The 19,398-nt window shown below is 39.7% G+C and overlaps 1 protein-coding gene across 4 annotated transcripts in view; it reads right to left on the reverse strand.

Annotated features, from left to right (window-relative positions):
* Nucleotides 1-16,986, reverse strand: part of LOC106880339 (uncharacterized) — a 29,511-nt gene extending 12,525 nt beyond the window's left edge. Inside the window, exons 1-2 of one of the 4 annotated variants that reach the window (XM_089348873.1) lie at nt 16,865-16,986; nt 2,393-2,440 (exon numbers count right to left, since the gene is read on the reverse strand). In XM_089348873.1, coding sequence (XP_089204999.1) covers nt 2,393-2,440; nt 16,865-16,868 — 52 coding nt within the window. In that variant the 5' untranslated portion in view covers nt 16,869-16,986. Of the gene's footprint in view, nt 1-2,392; nt 2,441-16,864 lie in introns of those variants that run through there. The other 3 variants (XM_089348876.1, XM_089348874.1, XM_089348875.1) reach the window with 3 other exon arrangements.
* Nucleotides 16,987-19,398: the final 2,412 nt, after the last annotated feature.

The raw sequence follows: 19,398 nt of genomic DNA on the forward strand, positions 1-19,398 counted from the left end.
AATAAAGTGTCTTGCTCAAGGAAACTATCTGTTACTGGAAATTGAACACATAACCTTACAATCATGAGTTGAATAACTTAAACACTCAACCACATGCCTTCATGTGGTCACCATATGATAATTAGTGTAAAATGTAAGTGGAATGCTCAGCTACGTGCATGTTAATTTCATGAGCAGGTTATTCTGTTGATTGAACCAACTAGAACATATTGTGATAACTGACAGAGAGCCATTTTAAAAATTTATAGTGACCACATTTGCACTGAAGAGAAATCAAAGGCTGTTTTAATATTTCACTCACATTTTATAGTAATTAACACTGATAACATTTGTCTAGTCTTGAGCTTTATATAAATAGAAGTGGTGGGATGACCAAGAGACCATCTACTCATAGATCATGAGTTAAAATCTGCTGTTAGCATAATATCATGTTTCATGCCAGTAAACTTTATTTCACTTAACTTTTAGGGGAATAAGTAACAGATCAGTTGAATACTAGATCAGCTGAGAATAGGGACAAGATGATCCAGAATAGGTACCAAATCACCTGAGATATTAGAATGAACTGAGAATAGACACCAGGCAGGTCGCGTATAATATAACATTGTATATGTAAGTGGTACAAACATCAAGAAATGTATACAGAATGTATTGAACAGGTGTGTAGAATGAACTTACACAATGTATAGAGGGAGTTGACACAAGGTGTAGAAGATGTTGATTTGGTGCATAGACTATGTAGATACAGTATATTGAAAGTGTTAGGACAGTGTATGGAAGGTATTGACACTGTGTAGAATACATAGGCACAGTGTAGAGATGTTGACATAATATGTAGAATATGTAGATACATTATATAGAAGGTGTTTAGAATGAACTAAGGTACTAAGGCAATGTATAGAATCTGTAAGCATGGCAAAAAAAACATTGATATTTAACCACTACCACCACCAACAACAACAAAAATCCCCAAAAATCAAACAAAAAATAAACAAACAAGTTATTAACATTAACAGTAAAAACAAACTGCATTCTCATTACTTCAGGTAGCTGCTGATGTTACTGAATGTTGTAAGGAAAAACATTTTTAATGAACTGAAATTTGCTTCCTAGGTGGAAATAAAGCAACAACTAAAAACCTAAATGTAAGCATTAGAAATTCACAAGAAAAAAGAGAGATAATTTCAAAAAATTAATAAGTAATTCAACTGGAAACTGAATTTTTATTTTTAGCGAGGCAATCTGATCTTTATTAGAAGTAAGATGGCAACTACAGACGTGTTTTGAAATTATTAGACCTCTTCTGGGCAGTTTAGTCTAAGTCTTCTTAGGTGTGCTATGATCCTGCCATATTTTCAAGCAAACAAATTGATGTAATGTAAAGTGTAAACATGCAAACATCATCATCTTTCCAAATCCTGCTGCATTTCACATGGAATTTTTAGCCCTCTGAAGCAGTCTTGATGTATAAATTGACATTCCTATTTTGGCTGTAAATTTTGGTCTGAAAAATCTGACTTGTAAACCAGAAAATATGGTATTTAATTCCAATGGGAGTTTTATAATTGCTTTTGGCTTTGGGATTTTACTGTAATATTTCTATTTTGGTCATTTACATATAGCATCATAAACATTGCTCCTAACAAATATATTAAAGCCAAGCTCCCTGCTTTTTGTGTGATTAGGATACCACATCCAGAGAAAAATAACCTGATTGAATGATATAAAGTTGCTCATAACATACTCCAGCCCCTGACCCATAGACATACTGTCTCTTCTCTCCACCTTTTTCTCTGCTACCATAATAGCCTTTACTCCTCAAAGCTGGCTGGTCTCTTACTGTCTCTACTCAGGTACTACTGATTCAGTCTTCTTGCCTCCTCTCACTCCCCATATTACATCTGATCCCACCAGATCTCATGTTAACCACTTCTCTTAGTCTTTTTGTCTTAGATCATCAGCTTTTTGGAATTCCTTCACTGATTACCTGATTACATCATTTCTGCAAGGCCCAACTTGCAACAGTTTAAGTGGTCTGTTAAAAGCAACAATCTCATTGCTCTTAAAGGGCTTATGAAGACTATCAGCACAGCCCCTTCCCTCAGAGCAATCTAAAAGGAAAAAAAAAAGACAATCATCTCCAATTCTCTCCTTGTTCACATCATTTCTATAAAGATGAACCTGCAGAAATTCATTCATCAAACATGTTGATCTCCAATGGTTATAAATAATATTTCTTCTTTGATTAAATGAAAAAAAAAAATGGCTCTATCTATGTTAAATTAACAATCGAGATGTTAAACACATGTGCATCTACATGGCATATATTGATAAAGGATGTGCTGTCACAAGAGGTACATTCAATAAATATGCACCCCTTGTATTTACATACCAGAATTGCTGTTTAAGAAGTGTGGACTGTCCCAGCCCATAAGAATATCTAAAATAAAATTGTAGAAAAGGTTATTAAATCCAGTAATATCATTGTTCTTGTGTTATCATCATCATCATCAAGAAATAAATGTTATAAAACTTTCTGGGGATTTTATATTACAGAATGACTGACAGATAGAAATAGAAAAACGGCGAGACAGAGTTTGCAAGATGGAAATGAAAAGATTAGATCTGATACTTGAAAACAGAGCAAAAAGTTGTTTTGGAGACAAATCTATTGTTTTACTATCATAAATAAAACCACAAAGAATCACCAGAAGAAAATATCAAAACTAAACTGATATATTTTTCCCATTATTCATTTGAAACATTAAAAAAAAAAGTAAAATGGATTTTTTATTGATGAATATTAATGTTGTTTAATCAAACAAACTATTTTTTCATTGAATAATAGTGTACATAACTGAGTACTCCACAGACACTCGTACTCTTAACATAATTCTCCAGCAGGATCAGTGTGACATAGTAGCGTGACAAGGTCGGACTTCTTGTTGGGCAAGGTTGGGCAAATACTTGTGAATCATATTTCTGTTTCTTGCAAGGCCTTTGGACTCAGCATTAGCCTGGACAAGACTGTTGTAACATTCCAGCCTGCACCAGGAAACCTATATGTGGAACCAGCTATCTTGGTTGAAAGAACAATACTAAAAGTGGTAGACAAGTTTGTCTACCTGGGTAGCACACTCAGCCATTCTTGCTCTCTGGATGATGAAATATCTTTCAGGGTGCAGAGAGTAACTGATTCCTTCAGGTCTCTTGAACCTCATGTCTGGTCCCAACATAGCATCATAAGGTGAACAAAAGTTGCTGTGTACTACATGTGTACTGACATTGCTCCTTTACTCATGTGAAACATGGACCCTTTACAAACGTCATGTAAAGGTCCTTGAACGCTTCCCTCAGAGATATCCGAGACACATTCTGAATGTTGGCTGTACCTTAAAAACTCCAGATACACAGGTCCCGATGAAAGCCAATATCCTGAGTATTGAGGTGATAGTGCACAAACACTGGTTACACTGGACTAGACACCTTGTTAGAATGAATGATAGTAGGATCCCTAAACAGATACTATATGGGGAACTTGTTAGTGGAAAGTGACCCCAGCAGAAGCCAAGACTGCAATTTAAAGATTGTGTAAAGTCCTCATTAAAGGCCTGAGAAATGTGGGAAGCTGACTGGGAAAGCAATGTTTGTCATCACCACAGATGGAAGAAACAGGTAAAGGAGGGAGTTGATACCTTTGAAAGAGCACGTATTCTTCATGAAGAATTCAAGTGTGCTGCTCAAAAACGCACTGCTGGTGTAATGAATGGGGAAATCTTGGTCTGCAATGTTTGCAGTTGTGTATGTTTGTCAAGAGCAGGGCTCGTTAGACACCAATGTAGCTCGAAGTGTGAAGTATAAGGTAGTCTTGAGTGCACAATGCTCCTAAAGGTCAGTAATAGTTTTGTTCAGTCACAAGTGGGCAGCCATCATGTATGTATGTATGTATGTATGTATGTATATATGTATGTTTGTGTGTGTGTTTGTGTGCATGCGTGTGTGTATGTGTATGTGTGTGTAAGTGTTTGTGTATGTGTATGTGCACGTGTGTGCATAAACGTGTGCACATTTGTATGTGTGTGTGTGTTCACATGTGTGTGTGCACGTGTGTATGTACATTCTGTATATATGATGGTTTATAGGTCACTATTGAAGATGCAAAAAAGACAGCAAATCAGTTATTGCTATGGAAGCCCACTCACGGCAATAGATTACAAGCAAGGCTTCACTTAATATACATTAACCAACTGGAAGAAAATACTGGGATAAAGCTGGAAAATTTCCAGCTACTACAGATGGTCATGCTTACTGGAAGTCACTTCCTGGGAGTATTCAAGTTTATTTATAGAAAAATCAAAAGGTATACTCTAAATAATATCTATATTTGTTCTCAAGAAGTTTGTAGAAAAAGTAAAAAATATATTCTAAATATGATAGATATTTGTTCTCAATAAGTTTGTCCATAGAAGAAGAAAAGGATATATCTTAAATATGATAGATATTTGTTCTCAAGGAGTTTATTCAAAGCATGTGTAGTGAACCTTGGCAGTCAAGCAGGAAAGCAAAACGAAAAAGAGATTTAACGAGAGTAATCTCCATCGACCTTCTAGAAAGTTCTCGGACATTCTAGAAGCTTCCGGTTGACGTGGAAGTCAGACTTCCGGTTCATCCCTTATATAAAGGAACACGTTTTTAAATTCGCGCCATTCATTGCTTATTTGTCATGTCTGTCTGTTTTGATTATTCATTCAGTAAGTAAGGAGTTAATTTTTGCTATTGTGTGTCATCTTTCAAAGGAATTTGTTTTTCTGTTTGTGGTTTCCTCAGGGGAAACATTTTATTATTTTATTGTGAATAATTTTTGTTGTCCTCCCTCTTGGGGGAGGGGTAGAAAACTTTTTGTGTGAATTGTTGAATTGCGGTCCTCGCGGAATACTATTTTACTATTCTTGTATTTTTTCTGTGAAATTATTATTATTGTGAAGTGGCTTTGGTCAAACAGCCAGAGAAGTTGAATTTTGCCGCTGCTGTAGGCGGAGGAGAAAAATTTTAATTAAAAAAAAAGGAAATACAACAGTATTTCGGACTAATTACAGAAACCGAAGGACAAAGCAAACTGACGCCGCCTGGGGAAATGATAACCAGAACCAAAGAAAAAACCATAATTTATGAAGTCTTCAATTCTGAAAAAAAAAAGAAAAAAAAAAAAAAGATTTGAACAATTAGAAGAATCAACAATCGAAAAATGCCTCAGGCAGGTGTTGAATGAAATCAAATACCTGGCCAGAGGCACAAGGTTTGCGGCAATAGAAGTGCGTTTCGAGTCAGCCAAGAACCCTGCAAAGTGGAAGTATACTGTTTTTGCCACTGTATCTGGTTAGAAGGAAGGCCTGAATAAAAATTAAAAATATTCCCAGAAGTGTAAGTGGCATGGATAACCGCCTCCATCCTTCAATTAACCTTATATGTTAACGCATTACCCCCGGTAATAAATGTGTTATGACTTATTACAAACGTCTCACAAATTCTTATTTTCTTGTCATTACGTACAAAATGGTGACCCTTCTTTCTCTCATGCTTATTAGATTATAGGATGTCACTTAATTGACATCACTATAAAATGGTGAACCCGACGTCAAGAACATGATAGCCACTGTGGACATTTCACTATAAAATAGTAAACCCAACTTTTTGAATACGCAAACCACAGCACATGGTAAATCGATGCCATACTACACTTTTCAAGATAATTTCTACATTACTCTACCAGCATCTCTGATATTTTAGTTTTGAAATAATTTCGTGTTTTCCGCGTCAAATAAGAAAGTCACTTATCACGCCTAATCATGAGTAACATTTCCATACCAGCTTATTCCAGCGATGCTAAGCTATGGTTTGCACCGCTTCATTCTTATTTCACAGCACATGGTATACAAGCCGCTCAACAAAAGCTACACCTGCTTATTAGTGGGATTCCTGCCATATTAGCAGACACCGTTAAAGATATCATCACAGATCTTCCGCAAAGCATGACCTACGATTCTCTGAGAACAGAAATACTATGCAGAAATTCTAAATCAGCAGAAAGGCGTTTCCGCGTGCATTGTTACAGGATGAGAACCTGGGTGACAAACCTACTTCAGAATTTCTTAGGCGCATCAGAGAACTCAGTGACGGATATCTTCTTCGTAAAGAAAATATTTTTTTCCCGCTTACCAACTAATGTACAGACTATATTGGTGAATATGGTGAACACCAACACTATAGATCAAATTGCTTCGTCTGTAGACAAGATAATGGAATTTTCTCACAGACCCACTGCAACTGATTCGGTTATTGCTTCATCGTCTTCTCGACAACAGCCTGATAATGAAAATGGAGACGCCATGTTGAAGGCTATCGATGGTTTAACGCGCCAAATATCTCAATTCTGTCGTGTTAGACAGCGTTCGCGAAGCCATTCTTTCTCTTCTAAACGACATAACACTTTTTCAACCAACAATTCTTCGGTGTGTTGGTACCATGCACGTTTTCATGATAAGGCACGTTGTTGTAACAAGCCTCGTACTTTTAATGTGGGAAAACTGAACCTAGAGAGCTTGGGCACGTCAGAATTCTCACAACTTTTCAGCTAATCGTGCTTTCTTCATTAGGGGCCTAGTCTCAAACAAGACATTCATGGTCGATACAGGATCAAGTTACAGTATTTTGCCGTTATGGTTCAGCTCTAACAAGCCACAGTTATCAAGTATTTCATTATATGCAGTGAACCAGTCTCCCATCAAAACCTACGGTCAGATATCTTTAACTCTAGACCTTGCCTTGCGTCGAGATTTTAAATGGATTTTTGTCATCGCTGACCTGCCACATCTTATCCTTGGGGCGGACTTCTTACACCTCTACTCACTTCTGGTAGATGTCAGAAAACAGACTTGTGGATACTACCACATCTTTATCTACGCCTGCATGTGAATCTACTGCTGCTATCCTCGTCCCATCATTTTTTGTAGCTGCTGCCAATAACCAGTTCCATACTCTGCTTGCCTCATTTCCCGAGTTAACAGATCTATCATTTAAGCCTACCCAGACAGTTCACTTGACTCAACATTTTATTACAACAACTGGTTCACCCATTTTCTCTCGTCCACATACACTAGCACCACACAAGCTCAAGAAAGCTTGCGTTGAATTCGAGTACATGCTCCAGCTTGGTCTCATACGTCCTTCTACTAGCCCTTGGGCATCTCCGCTACACTTAGCTCGGAAGGGTGAAGCGGATTTTAGATCCGTTGGTGATGACAGGAGATTTAATGCTATCATCACGCCAAATCGTTATCCCCTACCAAACTTAAAGGACTTGTAGTGAAACCTTTCTCTCGGGCATTCAATCATAAATGATAACGAAGCTGCTAACATCTAGCCTTAGGCTGCCTTGGATCCTTCTGTCCACTATCCTGATTGGTTCTTATTTGCGCGGCATTTGTCCCCATGTTCTGCTTGCTAAGGGGGCATTACGTCCAATCGTGACCTTAGGATAAAGTCACATGAGATAGAGTTCTTCTGGGTTTCCGGTGATCCCTGTTTCAGCTATAAATAAGCCCGATCCAACGACGGTCGTCGTCTTCGATTCCAGATCTCTCACAGGTCTGGTCGTTGACCACACATACAGAACACAGCTACAGCCAGTTCCAGTGCCGACGTCTTCACCACCTGTTATATGGACTGTTAGATATGTAATTCGTCTGACGTTCCGTGTGTCATGTGGTTCGTTTGAGTTCATTGTTTCATTGTTGTTGTCTTGTGGGACTGTCGTAGTAAAAGGTCATTGATATATATATGGCGGACATGACTTTTGTTTATTCATAACGAACATTGGATGAATGCGTTCTTTGTATGTAATTGAACAATAAATGTAATAATTAAATTGTATAACTCGTTATGTTATCTCTGCGAGTCACCCGAGGGAAACATAACAGAGTTTATTGGCGTCGCCGATAGGATACATGCTTACTTTACCGTAAAATTATTCATCGTAATAACAATGGCTGAAAAACAGACAGTAGAACTTATTAAATTGTTTAGGGAACAAATGGACAAGCAAATGCAACAACATCAGAGAGATATGGATGCTCTGTTAAAACTGTTTGGTGCTCGACAAGTTGAAGGCGATTCTAGTGGCTATTTTTCAGCTGCTTCAACAACAGTGTCGATTCCACCATTTACTGCATTTGATTCAGCGACAGAACTATGGCCTGATTACTGGTCAAGATTCCGTACGTTTGTGGCTGCTAATGCTGTACCTGAAAAACGCATGGCACAAGTGTTCCTGACCAATCAGACTGCTACTGTTTACAAACAACTTGCTAATCTGGCTACCCAACAAAATCCGCCTAAAGATATCAACAACTTGATAATGGACGAAATCGTTGACTTCATGAAAGAACAGTTCGACCCAAAACTTTTCATTGTGAGAGAGCGTTTCAAGTTTTGGAGTGATATGCAGCGGAAGCCAGGCGAAACTCTCCAGGAGCTGGCAGCACGTATACGCCAGGATGCAGCTACCTGTGATTTTCCAGAGATCACCAACCCACAGGATGAAGCTCTGAGACAGAGATTCATATGTTCGGTTAACAATGAAGCGGTTCTGAAGGCGCTTTTTAAGATAAAAGACTCAGAACTAGATTTTGCCCGTGCTGTCCAGGTTGCCATTGAGACTGAAGACGCAGCAAAGGTTGCAAAAGAAACTGTATACGGTTCCAAAACCAAGCAGGTGTACAAGGTCCAGCAGAACAGGAATAAGAGTCCTCAAAAGAAACATCAGCAGTCTTATTCCACAAACCAGGAGAAATGCTGCCGATGTGGAAAGGCCCACAAAGCAACAGACTGTCCTTTCAGGGAAACCAAATGTCATTTTTGTGATAAAAAGGGTCATTTGCAAGCGGTGTGTAGGAAAAAACAACATCAGCAACGCAATGGCCATTCACAAACTCCTGTGAAAAGAATCACAAAAGCTGAGCTAGTCAAGGCGATCCTAGGTGAAGTTTCCCGAGACACTCATAGTTTAATTGTGCCAGTAACAATCCAGAACAGACTGTTCACAATGGAATTGGACACTGCTACTACAGGCAATTTTGTTTCCTTGTCAGTCTGGAAACAACTTGGAAGACCAAAGCTGCAAGATGTCAAGCATCGCTATGAATCTGCCAGCAAGCACAACCTGCCTGTTCTAGGAACTTTCATGGGCCAAACCAAGGATCCAACAACTGGTAAGCAGGATCTTATACCTTACATAGTCACCAAGATCTCTGATCTTAATTTGCTGGGTCGGAATGCTATCCAGACTCTGGGAATTTCCGTAGACACTGCTCTAGGTTTGAAAAGCATAGACAGCCAAGCTAAGAGGGAAGGTGCAGAAGGGATGTATCCAAAGACCTCAAGCGAGCCCTATGTTTCCCTGCAGCAAGATTGTCACAACATGTGTGATGAATTTCCAGATCTTTTCAAGCAAGAATTGGGATGTCTCAAGAACTTTGAACTGGAAGTGAAGTTCAAATCGGACGCAACACCAGTCTTTCACAAGGCACGTCCGGTCCCATTTGCTCTTCGTGATGACCTGGCCAAAGGTTACGAAGAGGGCATCGCCAAGGGAATCTGGAAGCCTGTTCAATTCAATGAATACGGAACGCCAGTGGTACCGATTCGTAAAGCACACGCTTCAAGCAACCTGAAGCCCAAACTACGGATTTGTGGTGACTACTCTGTGGGAATTAATGACCAACTTGCTGATCACCGTCATCCAATGCCACTCCCTGCTGAACTGATGCAGAAACTCGGAGGTGGATTCAGATATACAAAGATAGACCTTGCTGATGCCTATAATCAGATCAAGCTGGCTCCAGAAAGTCAACGCAGACTCGCACTCAGCACTCACCGTGGAGTACTCCTGCAACAACGACTCCCTTTCGGAATCAAGTCAGCACCTGGTTACTTTCAGGAGATCATGGAAAACCTGACCCATGATCTACCTGGAGTGGCCGTCTTCCAGGATGACATGCTCATCAGTGGGAAAGATGCAAACAGTCACTTAAACAACCTAAAGTGTCTGCTCACACGTCTAAGCGACAATGGACTCAGATATCGTCGTGAAAAGTGCCAGTTTGCACTACCCAGTGTAGAATACCTTGGACACATTTTGTCGGCTGAAGGGATCACTAAGGGATCCAAAGTCGAAGCAGTCTTAAAGATGCCATCTCCAACGAACGAATCAAGCTTGAAATCTTTCCTAGGTTCAGTTCAGTTTTATGGAAAGTTTATCCCAAACCTAGCCAGTATAGCAGAGCCACTCTATTGCCTTACGAAAAAGTCAACTATTTGGAAGTGGGGAGATGAGGAACAGTCAGTTTTTGATCACTTGAAAAATGTACTTTCATCAAGTCAAGTTCTGATACACTTCGATCCAAACAAAACTTTGGGATTGGCTTGCGACGCATCAAACGTTGGTATTGGAGCAGTCCTGTTTCACCGCTATCCTGATGGAAGCGAGCGCCCAATATCCAATATGTCCAAGACTCTTACTTCTGCACAGCGTAACTACAGTCAAATTCAAAAGGAAGCCCTAGCTATCATATTTGGCTTGCAGAAGTTTTACCAATATTTGTACAGTTGTAAATTCGTACTCGTGACTGACCACAAGCCACTGACATCACTATTCAGTCCGAGGAAAGGGACGCCACTTCTCGCTGCTAACAGACTAGCACGATGGGCCCTGTGGCTGAACCAGTTTGACTACACCATTGAATATCGGAAATCAGCAGATCATGGCAATGCTGATGCCCTCAGTCGCTTGTCATTCGGTGATGACAACGACTTTGACAGAAAGGAAAATGGTGAAGACATAGACATGGTGTGTGCCATCAAAGCTCTTAGTATTCAAGTCCAACCTGTGGATGCTAACGTCCTCCGTCAAGAGTCAGGGAAAGATCCAGTGATATCTGCAGTGATGCGCTACGTCCGTGAAGGCTGGCCACCAAAGAACATGGAGATCAATGACGAAGTCAACAAGTTCCGTAAGTTATCAAACTCACTTAGTATCTGTCATGGATGCCTTATACATGGATCTAGAGTTGTGATTCCACATAGCTTGCATCCAAAGATCCTCAATCTTCTGCATCTTGGACATTTTGGCATGGAACGCATGAAACAACTAGCAAGAACTGCTGTTTATTGGCCTGGTATCGATGCTGCTATAGAGATAGCCAGTCGACGATGTGATTCATGTAACGAACATCAAAGGCAGCCATCTAAGCCTCCAGTTCACCCATGGATGTTACCAGAAAAGCCGTGGAGCCGCTTACATCTGGACCATGCAATAAATTTTATGGGTAGAGATTGGCTGGTGATCACAGATGCTTATTCCAAGTACCCATGCATTCATCCTACTTCCTCCACGTCCTCCAAAGCCACTTTGAATCTGCTTGAGGAAGACTTTGCGCACTTCGGATTTCCTCACACACTGGTCACCGATAATGCACCAACTTTTACGTCTGAGGAGTTCCAGAGCTGGTGCAAAGAACGCGGGATCACACACCTGACAGGGGCACCTTACCACCCAGCTACCAACGGAGCAGCGGAACGTTTGGTGCAAACCTTCAAACAAGCTCTGAGGAAGTCTTCTCTTCCGCCAACACGAGCACTTCAAGAATTCTTGATGCAGTACCGGAGAACACCAACATCCTGTGGATTCTCTCCAAGTGAACTTTTGAATAACCGGCAGATACGAACAAGGATTGATTCTCTGCTGCCATCGCCAACACACATTGCTCAAGGCAAACAGTCTAAGGAAGCACATAAGTCTCAGGTGACTCCAAGCTCGGCTGATGTCGCTAAAGTTACCAGGCAGTACAAGGCCGGAGATCCTGTGTATGCACTATACTATGGACCTCGCCGAGACAAAGATCCCCGATGGGTACCAGCAATCATTAAGAAGTCATTGGGTACTCGCTGCTTTAACGTGAAGGTCATACCTCATGGCCCGATGTGGAGACGACACTGGGAACAGCTGCGACCGCGGTACACAACTGAGGAAGACAATGAACCTGGTGATGCAGAAAACACTGTATTTGAATTTGCAACAGATCACCCGATGGAGATCTCGGAAACTGTGCCACTAACACAAAGACAAACCAGACCCAAGACCATGTTACCCGTTCCAGAGTATGGACCAGACAACCCAAGACGGTCCAAGAGAACCCGTAAAACCCAAGAGAGACTTTGCTGTTGATACTTCTTGTGTAGCATCAATTTCAGTGGGGAGGTGTTATATGGACTGTTAGATATGTAATTCGTCTGACGTTCCGTGTGTCACTGTGGTTCGTCTGAGTTCATTGTTTCATTGTTGTTGTCTTGTGGGACTGTCGTAGTAAAAGGTCATTGATATATATATGGCTGACATGACTTGTTTATTCATAACGAACATTGGGTGAGTGCGTTCTTTGTATGTAATTGAACAATAAATGTAATAATTAAACTGTATAACTCGTTATGTTATCTCTGCGAGTCACCCGAGGGAAACATAACACCACATATGTACTGTCTACCGCAATGTCGTGCGCCAGCAACCCCACCACCAGGTACACACCAATATCAACACACTCGGTTTTATATCGACACTGTTTGAGTGGATTGTTTCCACCACGAGCAACAGTCAGAACTAACCAGCGAGAATATTCCGTATCAGGTAAACGGTCACAGCATTCGACGCTCAACACACATATTGTGATACCACAGCTTTGCTACTTGGCCACAACTTCCTGCGTATGAACATTCTATCTCCTTGTGTAACTCTAACACAAACTGGTATTTCTCTATCTCAGTGTTTGAAACTTGTAGTCTGTTACAGACACTCTTTCTATGTTCTGTGTTACTTTCACTCACACTGTACACACACTATTGCTTATACGACTGTCCGTAACTTCACATTGTTGTATACATTCTCTTGTACACGAAGGCCTGACTTATCTACTGTGTTATTTATATATGTCGCATGCACACACACAGACACAAACAGTTTCACTATGTTAATAAACTTACTCTCATTAAGTTGTCTGTCCTAAATTCTTTTACTGGCACTATGGCTCGTATCACTCACGATGAGCCTTCTATCTTATCATATATATCTTATTTTGTGTTCGACCGTGCGACATGGTAAAAAGGAGCCTTTTCCATCTACGTCGCCATCTCCTTTGGTTCGCACGGTCGAATTATTACAAAATTCTCTCATGGTTGCACTATATTTTCCAAAGTGGATCTGGTACGTGTGTACTACCAAATCCATATGAACCCAGAAAATATACCTAAATCTGCCGTAACCACTCTGTTTGGTTCATTTGAATTCCTATCTATGCCTTTTGGTCTGAGAAATGCAGCCAGTACATTCCAGCGTTTCATTGATGAAGTTGTACGCAGATTGAATTTTGTTTTTGCTTATGTAGATGACCTCCTAGTAGCCAGCGACACAGTTGAAAATCATCATCATCTATCTCAGTTGTTTCAACGTCTGTGAGCATATCATGTAAAGATCAATCCAGCTAAATGTGTATTCGGTACAACTTTATTGGAATACCTTGGACATCTTATAGACGCAGAGGGAATTCGACCCCACCCATCTAAAGTGGATGCTATTCAGAAAATCGCACCCCTACTTCATTGAGACAAGTACGTCACTTTTTGGGGTTAATAGATTTTTACAGAACTTTCATTCCGAACTGCGCGGACAAGTTGTTCCCCCTGACACAACTTTTGAAATCCACAAAGAAGAAAGACGCATCTATTTCCCTTTCGGTTGACCCCTTGCGAGCTTTCGACTCCGTAAAGTCTGAATTAGCTAAAGTTTCCTTTTTCACTCATCCTACTGCAAACGTGAAACTATCCTTAACTGTAGACATGTCCACGATCACTGTCGGCACCATTCTAGAACACATCATCAACCAGAAATCTCAATCGCTTGCCTTTTTCTCATGTCAACTCAAGCCAGGAGAACAGTGTTACAGTAATTTTGACAGAGAGCTCTTAGCAGTTTATCTTGCTGTGAGACTCTTCCGCCATCTCCTAGAAGGTCAGGAGTTCACGGCATTCACAGATCATAAACCTCTTACATTCACTCTTCAACCCAAGTTCAATAGATACTCACCAAGGTTCTTATTTTTGCGCGGCAATTGTCCCCATGTTCTGCTTGCTAAGGGGGCATTACATCCAATCGTGGCTTTGGGATAAAGTCACGTGAGATAGTTTTACTGGGTTTCCGGTGATCCCTTTTTCGCCTATAAATAAGCCCGATCCAACGACGGCAATTGTCTTCGATTTCAGATCTCTCACAGGTCTGGTCGTTGACCACACATACAGAACACAGCTACAGCCAGTTCCAGCGCCGATGTCTTCACCACCAATGTACTGTCTACCACAATGTCGTGCGCCAGCAACCCCACCACCAGGTACACACCAATATCAACAAACCACTCACGAACAATAGTCAGAACTAACCAGCCAGAATATACTATACCAGGTAACACAGGTTCCAGCATTCGACGCTCAACACACATAGTGTGATACTACAGCTCTGCTACTTAGCCACGATTTCCTGCGTATGAACATTCTAAATCTTGTGTAACTTTAATACGAACTGGGTTTTCTCCATCTCAGTGTTTGAGACCTTTTACAGTCTGTTACAGACACTCTTTCTATGTTCTGTTTCCTCTCATTCACACGCATACTTGTACTCTCACATATTGTACACACACTTGCATATACGACTGTTCGTCACTTCACATTGTTGTATGCTTTCTCTTGTACACAAAGGCCTGATTTATCTACTGTGTTAATTTTATATGTCGCATGCATATGCACACAGACACAAACAGTTTCACTTTGTTAATAAACGTATTCTCATTATATATCTAACGGTTGAGTTTGTCCTAAGTTCTATTACTGGCACCATGGCTCGTATCTTATGACGAGCCTATTATCTTATATATATCTTATTTTGTGTTCGACTGTGCGACATGGTAAAAAGGAGCCTTTTCCCGTCTCCGTCGCCATCTCCTTTGGTTCGCACGGTCGAAGTATTACATCTTCATTCCCTGTCGCATCCCGGCATAGCCCCGTCTCTTCTGGCCCAACATGCACCATATAATCACCAGTTGGACACATTCTTGTTTGCAGTTTCAACGCACCAAGGTCCATCGACATGTTCGTGCTCCTCTCGGAAAATTCAGCCCACCAGACGCACGTTTCCGTCATGTCCACGTCAACATTGTTGGACCCTGGCCCGTTAGTCAGGGTTTCACGTACATCTTGACTTGCATCGATCGTTTCTCTTGATGGCCTGAAACCATGCATCTGATTGACATCACAGCCGAATCCATCCCCCAAGCGTTCATTTCCAATTGGGTGGCGTGCTTTGGTGTCCTATCTAAAATAACCACTGATAGAGGACGCCAGTTTGAAGCTTCTTTATTGCGTGAAATATCACGACTCTTGGGTGCTCATCGAATCCATATGACAAGTTATCACCCAACTTCCAATGGAATGATAGAACAATTCCACAGACAGTTAAAAGCTGCACTACACGCTACTCCTGATCCGCAACGTTGGACAGAATTCCTACCAATTGTTCTCCTTGGTTGCCCTTCCGCTGTTAAGACAGATTTAGGTTTCTCTTCAGCCGAACTTCTTTACGGCATCACTTTGACACTTCCCGATCAAATGTTCACACCAGTTGATTCACCAGATTCTGATACGTCATCATACGTCAACAGACTTCGTTCTTACTTCATCACCACCACATGCACCTCAAACACAACATACCTATAAACCTTATATCACAAGATGTGGCAGAATAGTACATAGGCCACAAAAATTATCCAGAACTATGTATATTTAACTTTGTGTTATAAAACAAACTGTTTGCTATTTCTTTTACAAAGAACGTTTATTCACAAACATTTTCCCCATGCATGTTTCACATTGTATTTTCATTTTGCCATGTTTTACATTTAGTTTGATGTGCATAGCTGTGTAGCTAAAGGTTTACTGAGCCAAACTCTGCAATTATAGTCAGTATCTATCGTGATGCATGCAATGCATTGATATTTTCCTATTTTACTACTTGTCTTGCAAGCACATGTTTCTAGAACCTCGTTTTGCTTCGTATCTGCCCTGGATCACTACAGTGATTTTGCTTATTGACTGCTCGTCTGAGGAGGGAGTTATGTAGTGAACCCTGGAGGTTAAGCAGGGAAGCAAAACGAAAAAGGGATGTAACGACAGTAATCTCCCTCAACCTTCTAGAAAGTTCTCGAACATTCTAGAAGTTTTTGGTTGATGTCGAAGTCAGTGACTTACGGTTCATCCCTTATATAAAGGAACACATTTCTAAATTCGCGCCATTTATTGCTTGTTGATTCTTCGACATGCATTGAGTCGGTCCACTCGCATACACACCTGTACACACATATGTTCGCCTCATTTGCTTGGAGACGTGGTTGCAAAAGAATATATTCATGTGATGTTACAAGTTTTCCTTCAATTAACCTTATATGTTAACGCATTACCTCCGGTAATAAGTATGTTATGACTAATTACAAACGTCTCGCAAATTCTTATTTTCTTGTCATTACGTACAAGATGGTGACACCTCTTTCTCTCATGCTTATTAAATTATAGGATATCACTTAATCGACATCACTATACATGTTATTCTCATCTATGAATTTAGATAGATTCTGCTATCAACAGTTTTAAGGAGCTTAGTGGAATTCTGAAAGGTAATATATACTCAGAAAAAAATGTAGTTTATATTGAAACTCACCCATTAAATCATCATCCGTCTTTTGGGATACACTTTCAATTGATTTGCCATCGTCCTTTTTCTGCTTTTTTCGAACTGATTCTAATTCTTCCTGTTAGAGTAAAATGAAGATAACATTTAACTCTTTCATTACCATATTTCTGCAGAAATATACAACTTTTGCTTTAATTAATTTTTTAAATAGTTAAGAATTTAGCACAATAATTTTGTCATTGGTGCTTGGAACTTAAATTAACATGAAATTTTAATGGAATTTATATCACTTCAAAACAGGATGCTTGTGCTCTAGAACCAGGGATGGCCTCAGGTGGGTTGATGACAAAAGGATTAAAATTAAATGCTAAAATGCTTGACCCTCCTATTACCATTTTTCTCATAAAGTACATTGTTTTGTTTCAATTGTGGGATGACGTCAGCAGCTGGGGAGCTGACCGGAAGAGGAAGGGAGCATAGGTGATGCGCATGCAAGCAGGGGACGATTGGGCTTTTTCTATCGGGGTAGCCGAGAGTGCTGGACGTGTGAGCTCTTCGACAAGGTGAGGGACAGTGATTTCTCCAAACTAAGACTGCACTGTCTACTCCCACCATGGCCACCATCAGAAACTACAAGCATATAGAAATAGATTTTTCAATGGGGTATATGTAACCTGTACACTCTACTGTACTGCACCCCTTACACTCAGCCCCTGCATCTATTCTCTCAACCACATTGCATTGTATAATATAACCTACTGCATCTGTATAGTCTATGACTCTGCACTCCATGCAATAAACCATTTCACCCATAAAATATACCACACTGCACTTTGTCTGGTAAATCATATCACCTATGTGGTCTACTATACTGCACTTGATATGAATTCATATGCAGTCTTTTACTTTGCAGCCTATACAATAAACTATTACATATCAAAATGCACACTGAAGTTCTTAATTAGAGCCAATGCACTTTATATTTACTGTGTTGTTTCTGTGGGTACCAACAATAACATAACTAGGTGCTAGAAAGTAGCCTGATAAGAATTATCAGTGGTATTACAATGATATAATTTAGTACAATGTTCCATGGTCTGAATCTTCCTCATTTATTTGTCCAGGTAGAAATAAATGTATTTGAATGACTTAACACAAGAAAATGGCTATTGTTTTATCGATTTGCTACAATAATTACATTTAGCTAACAGCTAAAATCTGTTTTATAGGGAACTCATATTTCTGGTGATTTTATTATTTCCGTGTTATTAACTGAAGAAACAAATAGGCATTGTAGGAAATGAATTACAGCACTTTTCATCTCTAAGACAAAATATTTATATCTAAACTTCGTATGAAACTGATGATGACAAATGCTTAATACATTGTCATCAAAATTAATAGTGCTTATTCATTTTTATAAAAGTTTGTGGATTACAGGTTGAATGTGAAGATGCTGTTAATATTCTAGAGCTGGTAGGATCTTTAGCATGCTGGGTGAAATGTTTAGTGGCATTTTATCTGTCTTTATACTCAGAGTTCAAATTCTCAGAATATACTGAGGCAGACTTTGATTTTATCCTTTTGGGATCAATAAAATAACTACCAGTTGAACACTGGGGTGGATGTAATCGACTTTCCTCTTCCCTTGAACTTGCTGGCCTTGTGCCAAAATTAGAAACCAACAGTCTAGATCAAGCAAAGGCAGTGAGATGACAGAATCAGATAAAATACTTAACTGCATTTCTTCTGACTTTGTTTTGAGTTCAAATCCTACCAAGGTCAACTTTACCTTTCATCTTTTCGGGGCTCAATAAAATCAGTATCAGTTGGGGACTGGGATAAATGTAATTGACTTACCCCCGTCTCACAAAATTGCTGACCTTATGCCAAAATTTGAAACCAATTCTCTTGAGCCGGAATGAATAATGTTTTCCAAGAAGTGTGATGCATGAAACATGGTTCATCATCAGAGCAACACCACTAAAAAAATTCAAGACAGTTTTTTTTGTTTAGGGATGCTATTTAGAAAGTCCCACAGGGTGCAGTTTGCCCAAGACTGTTCTGGATCGTCAATTGATTTGATCAAGATATATCAATAAAACTATCATCCTTAATTCAGTTAAATTATATTTTAGCTATAATTTTAATGTAAAATTATATTTTACAGTACCTGGCACCATTAATGAACTTCTGGAATTTTGACATTACCAAAATACTTCTAAGGGGATACAGATGTTTTTGTTTTATAGCTAGAATTCATTATGATGTATGGAAATTTATCTAAAGAATATCTGGCTGTATGAATTTCTTTTAGAAGCCATAAATGGACATAAAATTTATAAATCCAAATACCTCTGTGCTAATATCTGTCACAAACCAATGTTATTCTTTAGACATTTCTAATTATCTCAACCTTTCTGTCATTTCCTGGTTTTCATTTATCTTCTGTCTCACGTCGATATTGAAACTAGTCAACCAGAAAATTAAAGCAATTTCTTTTCTATAAAATGTCAGAATTTGTTTATGTCTTCCTGCCTAATCATCCATAATGTTGGCTT

The sequence above is a fragment of the Octopus bimaculoides genome, chromosome 3 (genome assembly GCF_046866305.1).
Source record: "Octopus bimaculoides isolate indiv1 chromosome 3, ASM4686630v1, whole genome shotgun sequence".
NCBI classification, from domain to species: Eukaryota; Metazoa; Mollusca; class Cephalopoda; order Octopoda; family Octopodidae; genus Octopus; species Octopus bimaculoides.